The sequence below is a fragment of the Oncorhynchus clarkii genome, chromosome 13, assembly GCF_045791955.1.
Source record: "Oncorhynchus clarkii lewisi isolate Uvic-CL-2024 chromosome 13, UVic_Ocla_1.0, whole genome shotgun sequence".
In the NCBI taxonomy this organism is placed as follows: domain Eukaryota; kingdom Metazoa; phylum Chordata; class Actinopteri; order Salmoniformes; family Salmonidae; genus Oncorhynchus; species Oncorhynchus clarkii.
The window spans coordinates 31,298,728-31,311,443 of NC_092159.1; the positions used below are offsets into that span (position 1 = coordinate 31,298,728).

At 42.9% G+C, this 12,716-nt stretch overlaps 1 protein-coding gene across 2 annotated transcripts in view; it reads right to left on the reverse strand.

Annotated features, from left to right (window-relative positions):
* Window positions 1-287: 287 nt before the first annotated feature.
* The window catches only part of LOC139364538 (myosin-10-like), a 32,663-nt gene continuing 20,234 nt past the window's right edge, over window positions 288-12,716 (reverse strand). Inside the window, exons 13-19 of one of the 2 annotated variants that reach the window (XM_071101347.1) lie at window positions 11,871-12,023; window positions 8,928-9,145; window positions 8,561-8,744; window positions 8,212-8,370; window positions 7,532-7,864; window positions 3,814-5,514; window positions 288-1,811 (exon numbers count right to left, since the gene is read on the reverse strand). In XM_071101347.1, the coding sequence (XP_070957448.1) occupies window positions 3,838-5,514; window positions 7,532-7,864; window positions 8,212-8,370; window positions 8,561-8,744; window positions 8,928-9,145; window positions 11,871-12,023 (2,724 nt within the window). In that variant the 3' untranslated portion in view covers window positions 288-1,811; window positions 3,814-3,837. The remainder of the gene's footprint in view (window positions 1,812-3,813; window positions 5,515-7,531; window positions 7,865-8,211; window positions 8,371-8,560; window positions 8,745-8,927; window positions 9,146-11,870; window positions 12,024-12,716) is intronic. The other variant, XM_071101348.1, reaches the window with a different exon arrangement.

Genomic DNA, 12,716 nt, shown 5'->3' on the forward strand with positions numbered 1-12,716 from the left:
TAAATGAAGGCTCTTAAATGGTCTATTACTGGCCCCAACTGGAAGTTTGCACAGCCACAAATTGGACTACAAGTTGTCTTGCTTTTTGTAACAATAATAAAGTGAATATATCTGAGCCTGACCATCTAAAATGTCTACTCGTAAAGGCAATCTTCCTAGATACTTCAAATTCATTGAAAGAGTATGAGAGGTTGAACTTCTTCGTGATAACCTGAAATAGGTTTCTCTATTACAACTAATAAACGGACAAACCACTTCAATTCAATATGAACTGAGACTGCAAATTATCTTTGACTTATTTATTTTTTCTTACAAAAGTGATTACAATTATAAATGATAGTCTACTGTACAGCAGATTAAAATAGGTATCAATGGCAGTTATTTCTTTATGTGCCCTGCATGCAATTCATACACAGTTGAAAGAAATCAGACACCAAGTGGCATTAAAGAGAAGGAGCAAATACATTTTGATCGTCTTGTATGGTATTCAATGGGGTAAGTCTATTCAGTTCAGTGTATTGCACTATTTGTGACCCTGCATCAAGTGTCTGATTGCTTCAATACAGTAATGTGTATTGTATGTTGTATCAGGCAGTCAAGTCATGGTAACAGCCAGTAACCAATGTAAAGAGTCACAAAGATTGTAGTGCTTCGGCCCTCCATTGTCCATTGACATCCATCAATTATTGAGTGGAAATCCATCTGTGGTATGGGACGTTTAGTATGGGATGTCCTGACTCTCTGTGGTCTCTAAAGATCCCATGGCACTTATAAGAGTAGGGGTGTTAACCCCCGATGTCCTGGCTAAATTCCCAATCTGGCCCTCATACCATCATGGCCACCTAATCATCCCCAGCTTCCAATTGGCTCATTCATCACCCCCTCCTCTCCCATGTAACTATTCCCCAGGTCGTTGCTGTAAATGAGAATGTGTTCAACTTACCTGGTAAAATAAGGGTTAAAAAAAAGGGTTGAGGATACCAAGTCAAAATCACAGGTAAGAGTTTAATATGGAGAATTCTGTCTAATTTCCCTTATTGAAGAACAGTACATGCATGACTACTTTGGTCTTGTATGGATGTTTTCAGTCTCCTGTAGTGAGATTCTTGCAGACTGCTTGCAGGTGGTGTAAAGTACTTAAGTATTTTGGGGGGGATATCTGTACTTTACTATTTATATTTTTGCCAACTTTTAATTTTTCTTCACTACATTCCTAAAGACAATAATGTACTTTTTACTCCTTTTGACACCCAAAGTACTATCCGTCAATTAAAACATTTTGTTTTATTATTGTGCCATCTGGTTTGCTTAATATAAGGAATTTGAAGTAGTTTATACTTTTACTTTTGATACTTAAGTACATTTTAGAAATTCAATTTCCTTTTATACTTAAGTATATTTAAAACCAAATACCTTTTGGACTTTTACTCAAGTAATAGTTTACTGTGTGACTTTGACTTGAGTCATTTTCTATTAAGGTATGACAATTGAGTACTTTTTCCACCACTGCTGCTTGCACACGATAGTCCTCTAATGTCACTGAGACAATGTGAAGTAAAAGTCCATTTGGAGTCAAGATTGGAAAAGGGGGAGAATAAACTGATCATAGATCTGGGTCCGAATCCCACAAAGCATCTCAGAGTAGGAGTGCTGATCTAGGATCTGTCATATCTTATTCATTATGATCTAAAAAAAAAAAGCAAACTAATCCTAGATCAGCACTCCTACTCTGAGACGCTATACATTTAGGGACACTTTAATCTCTGGCTGGTTGGTCACTGGTCTGTGCTTCAGTGTGGCATGGGCACCACCTGGTGGGAGAAGAAGGAACATGAGAATACATTGAAGATTAAAATTGAGTTGTTCAAGGCAAAACCAGTTCAATCTCTTTCAGACAATTGTTCACTCAGAATGTTCAGGCTGTATCAAAAGGTGTTATCTGTGTTAAAACAGACATGCATACACTTCAAGCTTTTCCTAATGCGGTGTCCATGTAGAACTTGATTTAGAATTGAAATGTAAAAGTCTGATATCTAAATCAATGTTACTTACAGTGGGGCAAAAAAGTATTTAGTCAGCAACCAATTGTGCAAGTTCTCCCACTTAAAAAGATGAGAGGCTTGTAAATTTTCATCATAGGTACACTTAAACTTTGACAGACAAAATTAGAAGAAAAAAATCCTGAAAATCACGTTTGTAGGATTTTTTATGAATTTATTTGCAAATTATGGTGGAAAATAAGTATTTAGTCACCTACAAACAAGCAAGATTTCTGGCTCTCACAGACTTGTAACTTCTTCTTTAAGCGGCTCCTCTGTCCTCCACTCGTTACCTGTATTAATGGCACCGGTTTGAACTTGTTATCAGTATAAAAGACACCTATCCACAACCTCAAACAGTCACACTCCAAACTCCACTATGGCCAAGACCAAAGAGCTGTCAAAGGACACCAGAAACAAAATTGTAGACCTGCACCAGGCTGGGAAGACTGAATCTGCAATAGGTAAGCAGCTTGGTTTGAAGAAATCAACTGTGGGAGCAATTATTAGGAAATGGAAGACATACAAGACCACTGATAATCTCCCTCGATCTGGGGCTCCACGCAAGATCTCACCCTGTGGGGTCAAAATGATCACAAGAACGGTGAGCAAAAATCCCAGAATCACACGGGGGGCCATTGTGAATGACCTGCAGAGAGCTGGGACCAAAGTAACAAAGCCTACCATCAGTAACACACTACGCCGCCAGGGACTCAAATCCTGCAGTGCCAGACGTGTCCCCCTGCTTAAGCCAGTACATGTCCAGGCCCGTCTGAAGTTTGCTAGAGAGCATTTGGATCATCCAGAAGAAGATTGGGAGAATGTCATATGGTCAGATGAAACCAAAATATAACTTTTTGGTAAAAACTCAACTCGTCGTGTTTGGAGGAAAAAGAATGCTGAGTTGCATCCAAAGAACACCATACCTACTGTGAAGCATGGGGGTGGAAACATCATGCTTTGGGGCTGTTTTTCTGCAAAGGGACCAGGACGACTAATCCGTGGAAAGAATGAATGGGGCCATGTATCGTGAGATTTTGAGTGAAAACCTCCTTCCATCAGCAAGGGCATTGAAAATGAAACGTGGCTGGGTCTTTCAGCATGACAATGATCCCAAACACACCGCCCGGGCAACGAAGGAGTGGCTTCGTAAGAAGCATTTCAAGGTCCTGGAGTGGCTTAGCCAGTCTCCAGATCTCAACCCCATAGAAAATCTTTGGAGGGAGTTGAAAGTCCGTGTTGCCCAGCAACAGCCCCAAAACATCACTTCTCTAGAGGAGATCTGCATGTAGGAATGGGCCAAAATACCAGCAACAGTGTGTGAAAACCTTGTGAAGACTTACAGAAAACGTTTGACCTCTGTCATTCCCAACAAAGGGTATATAACAAAGTATTGAGAAACTTTTGTTATTGACCAAATACTTATTTTCCATCATAATTTGCAAATAAATTCATAAAAAAACCTACAATGTGATTTTCTGGATTTTTTAATTCTCATTTTTCTGTCATAGTTGAAGTGTACCTATGATGAAAATTACAGGCCTCTCATCTTTTTAAGTGGGAGAACTTGCACAATTGGTGGCTGACTAAATACTTTTTTGCCCCACTGTATTTACTTAGGCTACACTTTGCAGTATGAAATCAGCTGGTTTGTGTGTGGAAATATTAATGCAAGAATGTATGTATATTACACTATTGCAGATGCAGTGTGTGTGTGTGTAATGAGTGCAGATATATACAAATATAAGATGGACACTTTTGTTGATCTAAATACCTCGTATTTTTGGACCACAGTAATTCAAGGCGCTCTTTCCCGGTCTGTGCCATTCCAAATATCCTCCAGCTCCTCTTCCTCCTCCTCAAACTGCCAATGATCAGGATGAATATGATCTGGTTCTCTTTTGGGTGAAGTTTCTTTTTCCAATACCATCATTGGTGTGGAGCTGTCGGAGCACACGCAACAGTTGTCCTCAGAGCACACAATGACTCGTCCAGACCTGCGCACACCCATCCATGTGGAGTCTTCAGACACAGTAGACAAGACCTTGATCTCTACAACTCGAAGTGCACTTTGGAAAGTGAATTGCCTCTTTGCAGAAGGGAAGTATATGTGGTTATTGAGGTCTTGAATCTTAGTGTGAACACTTAAACAGTTGTGCTTGTGGTTCTGTGACGGTTCAGTGCGGGTGTGGTCATGCATCGAGCTCCTGCAGTTTGGTTCAGTGCGTTGCTTGTTAGAGTCCAAAATGGCCACTGGAATAGAAACCTCAACCTTATCCTCATCGTGGATACCAACAGTGCTGGAGAAAATGTTCTCATGTCCAGCTGCAAGGGCAGGACTCCTTGTGGCGCATCTTAGGTCGTGATAGACGTCATCTTTCTCAGGAACCAAAAGAGAAACAGACTCTGCGCTCACCTTCTGCGAGTCCTGCCTTGCTGTTTCGCAGCTCCTTTCCTCTTTCGGACTGAGGGTGAAAGTATGTCCAATCACTTTGTGAGTCTGACTGAGTGTGTTTGAGTCTGCCAATTTGTATAGATTCAAAGGTGAACCATTTTGACCAGCAAAGTCCCCTGTTTTGCAGATACTTTCCTCCCCTGGACTGAGGGTGAAATTCTGCCCAATCACTTTCTGAGTTAGACTGAGTGTATTTGATCCTGGCGGTCTACACAGAATCGAAGGTGAACCATTCGGACTGTCATGTTCCCCATCAGCTTCAAGATGCCTTTCCTTCTCTGGACTGAGGGTGAAAGTCTGTCCAATTACTTTGGACGATTCGTGAGTCTGACCGAGTGTGTTTGAGATATACAGATTCAAAGGTGGACTGGCATGGTCCCCATTGGCTTCAGAAGGCACTTTCTCTGTTGCGAGGTCTTTTGCACCTATCTGTGAGATTTTCCCCCAATCCTTGGGTAGGTCAAAGCTCAACATCGACCCAAGAGGGATAACGCCATAGTGGCTCTTGTCTTGCCTAATGGTCATCTCATTGGGCCCATGCAAGAAATGCCCCTGGATGGTAGGAACGGTAGGAATGCTTGATGTGTCTGAAGAGTTTCCATCTATGACACTCACCACAGAATTATTTTTGATATACAGTTGGAGTTCTGTATTAACTGGACTCCCTTGTTTGGCATGGCATTTCTTCTTATCCTCCAGTGGCCAGGTGTAGGCTCTGTGTGTGGCGCCGATGGGCACGGTAGTAACCCCCTCCGGCTGGGGCATTCCGACAATGCCAGTCACAGTGTGCCTGTGTGTAATTTTCTTCCTCCTCTTCATCGGTCCCTTCAGGTTTAAGGTAGAGGTGGAACTGGTTCTGGGTAAGGTGGGGAGCAAGACAGTCCTGACTTGGGGTATGAAAGTGGCGTTGGTTGAGCTTGTGGAAACGGTGGTCGACACGTGGCTCGTGTCTGTGATATGAGGCGATGCCACCTCTTCAAAAACAGGACTTCCATCTGTGACTTGCAGATAGGTGCTCACCTGAAAAAGATTAAGATAATTGGATGTATTAAAATACAAAACTCAGCAAAATGAGACTTTCATTATCCTTGAAGTTAAATGCTTATGCAACCATGATCAAAGACATCTTAGATTAATTTACGAAGAATCAATTTGATACTCGTGCAAACTTTATGAAATATGTAGTTGAATCTGTAGGAAAATACTGTATGTTATTTTAAGACATTACTTCAGCTGCAAGCCTTCAAAGTGGGATCACAAATTCTGCAAAACTTATCAAAATCACATGGAGATGAGGTGGTCTCATACCCAGCTGCAGTGGCAATGGCTTGACCATGACTAATCCAGTGTGAGTGTGAGCCAAGTTGATGAAACACCACTTCTGGAATGGGGGACCTTACAGAAATCTTACAGCACATTCCTTTACTAATAGCTGCTCTAGGCCATTAGGATCAGCTCTCCCTATCCCAGTCTAAAGCTTTTTAAGATAAACACAATAGAAATGTGCCTGAAAGTCTTGAGGTTCTACTAGATGTTTTGTGTTAAAATACACTACATGGCCAAAAGTATGTGGACACCTGCTCGTCGAACATCTCATTCTAAAATCATGGGCATTAATATGGAGTTGGTCCCCACTTTTGCTGCAATAACAGCCTCCACTCTTCTGGGAAGGCTTTTCACTAGATGTTGGAACATTGCTGCGGGGACTTGCTTCCATTCAGCAATAAGAACATTAGTGAGGTCATGCACGGATTAGACCTGGCTCGCAATTGGCATTTCAATTCATCCTAAAGGTGTTCGATGGGGTTGAGTTCAGGGCTCTCTGCAGACCAGTCAAGTTCTTCCACACCGATCTCGACAAACCATTTCTGTATGGACCTCACTTTGTGCACGGGGTCATTGTCATGCTTAAACTGGAAAGGGCCTTCCCCAAATTGTTGCCACAAAGTTGAAGTTAACCAGTCATCTAGAACAGAGGTGGGCAACTTCAATCCTCTGGGGCCTGATTGGTGTCACACTTTTTCTACATCCCTAGCAAACACAGCTGATTAATCAAATTGCATTCTAAACTGAAGATCATGATTAGGTGATTATTGGAGTCAGGTGTGTTAGCTGGTGCAAAACTGTGACACCAATCAGGCCCCCGAGGACTGGAATTGCCCACTAGAGTGTCTAGAGTGTCATTGTATGCTGTAGGGTTAAGATTTCCCTTCCCTGTAGCTAAGGGGCCTTGGTTGAACCATGGAAAACAGCCCCAGACCATTATTCCTCTTCCCCCAAACGTTACAGTTGGCACTATGCATTGGGGCAGGTAGCGTTCCCCTGGTATCCGCCACACCCCGATTTGTTTGTCGGACTGCCAGATGGTGAATTGTGTGTGTGCAGCTGCTCGGCCATGGAAATCCATTTCATGAAGCTCCCGACAAACAGTTATTGCGCTGACGTAGCTTCCAGAGGCAGTTTGGAACTCGATAGTGAATGTTGCAACCAAGGACAGACGATTTTTCCGCGCTTCAGCACTCGGCGGTCCGTTCTGTGAGCTTGTGGGGCCAACCACTTTGAGGCTGAGCCGTTGTTGCTTCTAGACGTTTCCACTTACAGTTGACCAGGGCAGCTCTAGCAGGGCAGAAATGTTCAAACTGACTTGTTTGGAAGGTGGCATCCTATGACGGTGCCACATGGAATGTCACTGAGCTCTTCAGTATAAGCCATTCTACTGCCAATGTTTGTCTACGGACATTGCATGGCGGTGTGCTCAATTTTATACACCTGTTAGCAACAGGTGTGGCTGAAATAGCCGAAACCACTAATTTGAAGGGGTGTCCACATACATTTGGCCATGTTGTGTATTTGTGCCTTTTAGGTAGACTTGACAGTATAACATCATCGTACACGTTAGGTCAACTACCTGCTTACAGACATCTACAGCAACATAATTCAAATTTGACTGTTGTCCAAAACTTTGCATCCTCCCTTTTAATTTGGATGATGTTGTCTTGTGGTATGTAGATATGAATATGTGGTGATCTGTACTCACCCTATGCACAGGTTCCACTGCCTGCCTTGCCTCCACTGGCCCCTGCTGCAGACTGCCCCCTGGTGGCTGTTGGTCAAAACTGAGGATGAGGTTGATGCTGCTGCCCAGTGGGGTGACAGTAGCACAGGGCTCTTCAAGGATAATGCTGGGCGAGTTTACTGCCACAGCCAAGGGGACGTGTGGTGTGACGTTTACCAGCTTGGCAAAGTTTTCTCCATGGTGACCTATCCCCGGTTGGGATCTTTGTGGTCCTTCAAACCGGCTCGCCACCATCAGCCTGTGCTTTGTGGACAGTCTTTCCGAGGACTTGTGTTCTGCCAGAGAGAATAGATTCTGCAAAGAAAACCAAAGAACTCCTATTTCAAGTATTTTTTAAAATTATTTTTAGGTTTTGTGCAATAAGCCTTGATCCTTAGGAGCATATTTTGCCAAGATTTGGGCAGGTTGAATATCGTCAGAAAGCACTTGGTCTTCTATACACATTACACATGTATGCAGTAGCTTCACCACAGCGATGTAGTTCAGTGCATTAAATGTGTTGAATTCTAATAGAGAACAGTGGTATTGTTCTGAAATAATTTGTTATAACAAATAAATATTGTATTGACGTGAAAGCAGGGATATCCTTTTATTGTTTATTATTATAAGACATTTTTTAAGGAGTAGCAGGGATATCCTACCTGGGGTTGGCCTTGTGAAAATCTGCTTGCGTCTCCCTGAGGGGTATCACTTCTTCTTGAATCCCCTGACCTCTCCCGACCCAGCTGGTCTTTCTGTGCCCTCCAGTACACCAGGATCCATCCCAGCATGCTTTGCAGTTCCTCAGTCCTCTCCTTTATCTGTAGAAACAGTTGCCAGATAATTTCAGTCCCTTCTAATGGTTGGGTCATTTTGGGGTTTGTGCAACTAGACTAGTTCCATTTTTAAAACAAGTGAAAGTACAAAATAATTGTATTAATCACAGTCTTTTCAAAGGCTGTGGTCCACAGAGCAAAATATGTTTGTGACCCCTGTTGTAAAATAACTCACAATATCTGCCAAGTGATGTCGCTCCTTGATAAGCTTCTGCCCAGCAGCAGCGAGCTTGTCAAACTCGTCAAACTTCTGCTCTATCCTCAGATCCAGCTCAGATGGAACACTCAATTCTGCCAATCTCCACTGCTGGGCTGAAGCCTCTGAGAAAATGCAAGTCTGTGTGTCCTCTGTCCATGAGCTGTATGGGAGGGAGAGGAGAGGGGGGGGGGGCTCCGTAGGTAAATTGGTTATTACAATAAGCATTCATGAGCACTAAACATATACATGTACATTATTCAGGACAAAACAGGCACAACATTCCAGTTGAACCAATTGTACCAAGAACAATATTTGACATTACACTGTATGTGTAATCCCTTACATCATGGCCAGGTAGGCCCTAAGAAAATCTTGCAGTTGCCGAAATTGTTGGAGGTTGCATTGGTTCTCTGCGATGCTCCAGCCCAACTCCTGCCAAGCTTGCTGGGTCGCATGGACGTTCTCCCCCAAAGCCCCTGCCATCTCAGGTAGGAGGACCTGTAGTTGCGAAGCCAGTCCCTCAATCTCCTCCACCTCCTCTTTTATGACCTGATAGTCCCTCTGAAAGAAGATCATACTGTATGTTTTATACTGTATGTGGAACAATTACACTCTCGCAGGTGAGTTGAATATTTTTGTATCAGAGTTTAAGCCTGACAGAGGTTCAAAACCAATCCAACTAATAACGCATGTCATTATCTTATGATAGATAATGGACATAGGGTTGCATTCTGCTATGAAAACAAAATCTATATTTTTTTCTGGTCTTTCAACCTGCAGAGGGACACCATGGCTAGTATGATTGAACTCATCATGCATCATGACTGGATAGCCAAGATTACACTATTGACAGCTTATGCTGGATAGTTTGAGAGAACTATCCTTTATTAATGATGTTCGAAATTTTAACACAGGTGTAAAGTCTATGACTCTGAGATGAGATCTGACAATCCTATAGTTTTTTTAAATACAATGCTATGGAGCGTTAAAGCAAGCTGAATGCAAACACAATATCTCTGAAGACACTGGACTAAACAGTGCATTCAGAAAGTATAGAGACCCCTTGACTTTTTCCACATTTTGTTACGTTACAGCCCTATTAAAAAAAATGTTTGCAAATGTATTAAATAAAACATTGAAATATAACATTTACATAAGTATTCATACCCCTTACACAGTACTTTGTTGAAGCACCTTTGGCAGCAATTACAGCCTTAAGTCTTCTAGGTGTATGATGCCTTATTAAGCTTGGCACACCTGTATTTGTGGAGTTTCTCTCATTCTCTGCAGATCCTCTCAAGCTCTGTCAGGTTGGATAGGGATCGTTGCTGCACAGCTGTTTTCAAGTCTCTCCAGAGATGTTTGATCAGGTTCAAGACCGGTCTCTGGCTGGGCCATTCAAGGACATTCAGAGACTGTCCCGAAGCAACTCCTACACTGTCTTGGCTGTGTGCTTAGGGTCGTTGTCCTGTTGGAAGGTGAACCTTCGCTCATTCTAAGGTCCTGAGTGCTCTGGAGCAGGTTTTCATCAAGAATCTCTCTGTACTTAGCTCCATTCATCTTTGCCTCGATCCTGACTAGACCCAGTCCCTGCTGCTGAAAAACATCCCCACAGCATGATGCTGCCACCACCATGCTTCACCTTAGGGATGGTGTCAGGTTTCCTCCAGACATGACGCTTGGCATTCAGACCATTCAGATTTCAATCTTGCTTTCATCAGACCAGAGAATCTTGTTTCTCATGGTCTGAGTCCTTTAGGTGCCTTTTAGGTGCCTTTTGGCAAACTCCAAGCGGGGTGTCATGTGCCTTTTACTGAGGAGTGGCTTCCGTCTTGGCCAATCTACCATAAAGGCCTGATTGGTAGAGTGCTGTAGAGATGGTTGTCCTCGTGGAAGATTCTCCCATCTCCACAGAGAAACTTTGGAGCTCTGTCAGAGTGACCATCGGGTTCTTGGTCACCTCCCTGACCAATAACCTTCTCCCCCGATTGCTCAGTTTGGCCGGGCGGCCAGCTCTAGGAAGTCTTGGTGGTTCCAAACTTCTTCCATTTTAGAATGATGGAGGTCAGCCTCCCGAATGGCGCGGCAGTCTAAGGTGTCACTACAGACCAGGGTTCGATCCCAGGCTGTGTCACAGCCGGCCATGACCGGGAAGCAGGGTTGGCAGGGTTGCGGCTTGGCAGGGTTGTGTTTCGGAGGACGCATGGCTCTCTACCTTCACCTCTCGATGGAACAAGACTGTAACTATCAATTGTCTATCACAAAGAAACATAAAAAATAAATAAATAGAATGATGGAGGCCACTGTGTTCTTTGGGAACTTTAGGTTTTTAAATCATTGTCAGCTCAAGCGATCTCAAGCAAAACCCATTACCCAAAACCCATAGAACATAAATGTCTTACTATTAGTTAAGTATATAATCGTTAACTATTAATATCAAAAAAAAATGTGATTTTTGGTTCCAACAACTGTGTCTTTGTGAGACGCAGAATAGGTGAACGGATGATATCCGCATGTGTAGTTCCCATGGTGAAGCATGGAGGAGGTGGTGTGATGGTACTTTGCTGGTGACACTGTCTGTGATTTATTTATAATTCAAGGCACACTTAACCAGCATGGCTACCACAGCATTCTGCAGTGATACGCCATTCCATCTGGTTTGCGCTTAGTGGGACTATCATTTGAATAATGACCTAAAATGCACCTCCAAGCTGTGTGAGGGCTATTTTAACAAGAAGGAGAGTGATGGCGTGCTGCATCAGATGACCTGGCCTGCACAATCACCCAACCTCAAACCAATTGTAATGGTTTGGGATGAGTTGGACCACAGAGTGAAGGAAAAGCAGCCAACAAGTGCTCAGCATCTGTGGGAACTCCTTCAAGACTGTTGGAAAATCATTCCAGTTGAAGCTGGTTGAGAGAATTGCAAGAGTGTGCAAAGCTGTCATCAAGGCAAAGGGTGGCTACTTAGATTCTTCAAAAATATAAAACCTATTTTAATTTGTTTAAGACTTTTTGGGTTACTACATGATAATAAAAATAAAGAAAAACCCTTGAATGAATAAGTGTGTCCAAACTTTTGACTGGTACCCTATCAGATGACAGGTCCTGGGAATCAAACCCACTATTCTGGCATTGCAAGCACCATGCTCTAACAACTGAGCTACAGAGGACCACATCCAAATCGAAAACTGTTCAGTCAACCTGACTCCTAAGTTCTTTGATGTCTTGGACTTTGATAGAGGGAATGTCCTCTTTTTAACACACATACATATACTGTATATACCTCTAGCTCATCCTGTTGCTCCTGCAGTCCCTCGAGTTCAGAACTATTGGGCTCACATCTGACCGCCATGTCTGTCTCAGTGTCCAGAATGTCCATGCTGAACTCTGCACACCTGGACAAGAGCTGGTTGATGCGCAGCTTCAGTGTTGATTGCTAGTAGAGGAGAGGAGAGGAAAGGAGAGAAGAGAGGAGAGGGGGCATTGCAGATTTTATTTTAGCCCATAGGTAAAGAATGACTTTGTGCTTGTAGAGTTTCACAAACTGAACAATAGTAGCAGAAACAGCCTGACTTTACTAGCATTGACTGGTTACACTACTTCAACCAGTCAATGCTAGTAAAATCAGTCTCTACAAGCACAGTGTGCAAATTTGTGGTGTTTTTTATGTTAAAAGCAACAGAAAATAATCATATAATATATGCTATTTAGCAGACACTTTTATCCAAAGGGACTTACAGTCATGCATGCATATTTCACTTACAGGGGTTCCTGGGAAACAAACCCACTATCCTGGCTTTGCAAGCACCATGCTCTACCAACTGAGCTACAGAGGACCACATCCAAATAAAAAACTGTTCAGTTAACTCCTATCTGACTCATAAGTTCTTGGATGTCTTGACTTTAATAGAGGGAATGTCCTCTTTTCTGCACTGCTTCACCAAGATCCTCCAGGACCCCCACCAATTCCTCCATAGGGTGGTCCATGCACCCCTGGTCATCCATTTGTCCAGTAAGGGTCTGCCATGATACTCAAATAAATTATTCAGTATTTTGGTAGATTGTGGCTGTATTAATCTAATTGAGTTATCTGATGATAGAATTGGAGTGTGGTTAGCTTTGCCTGCAA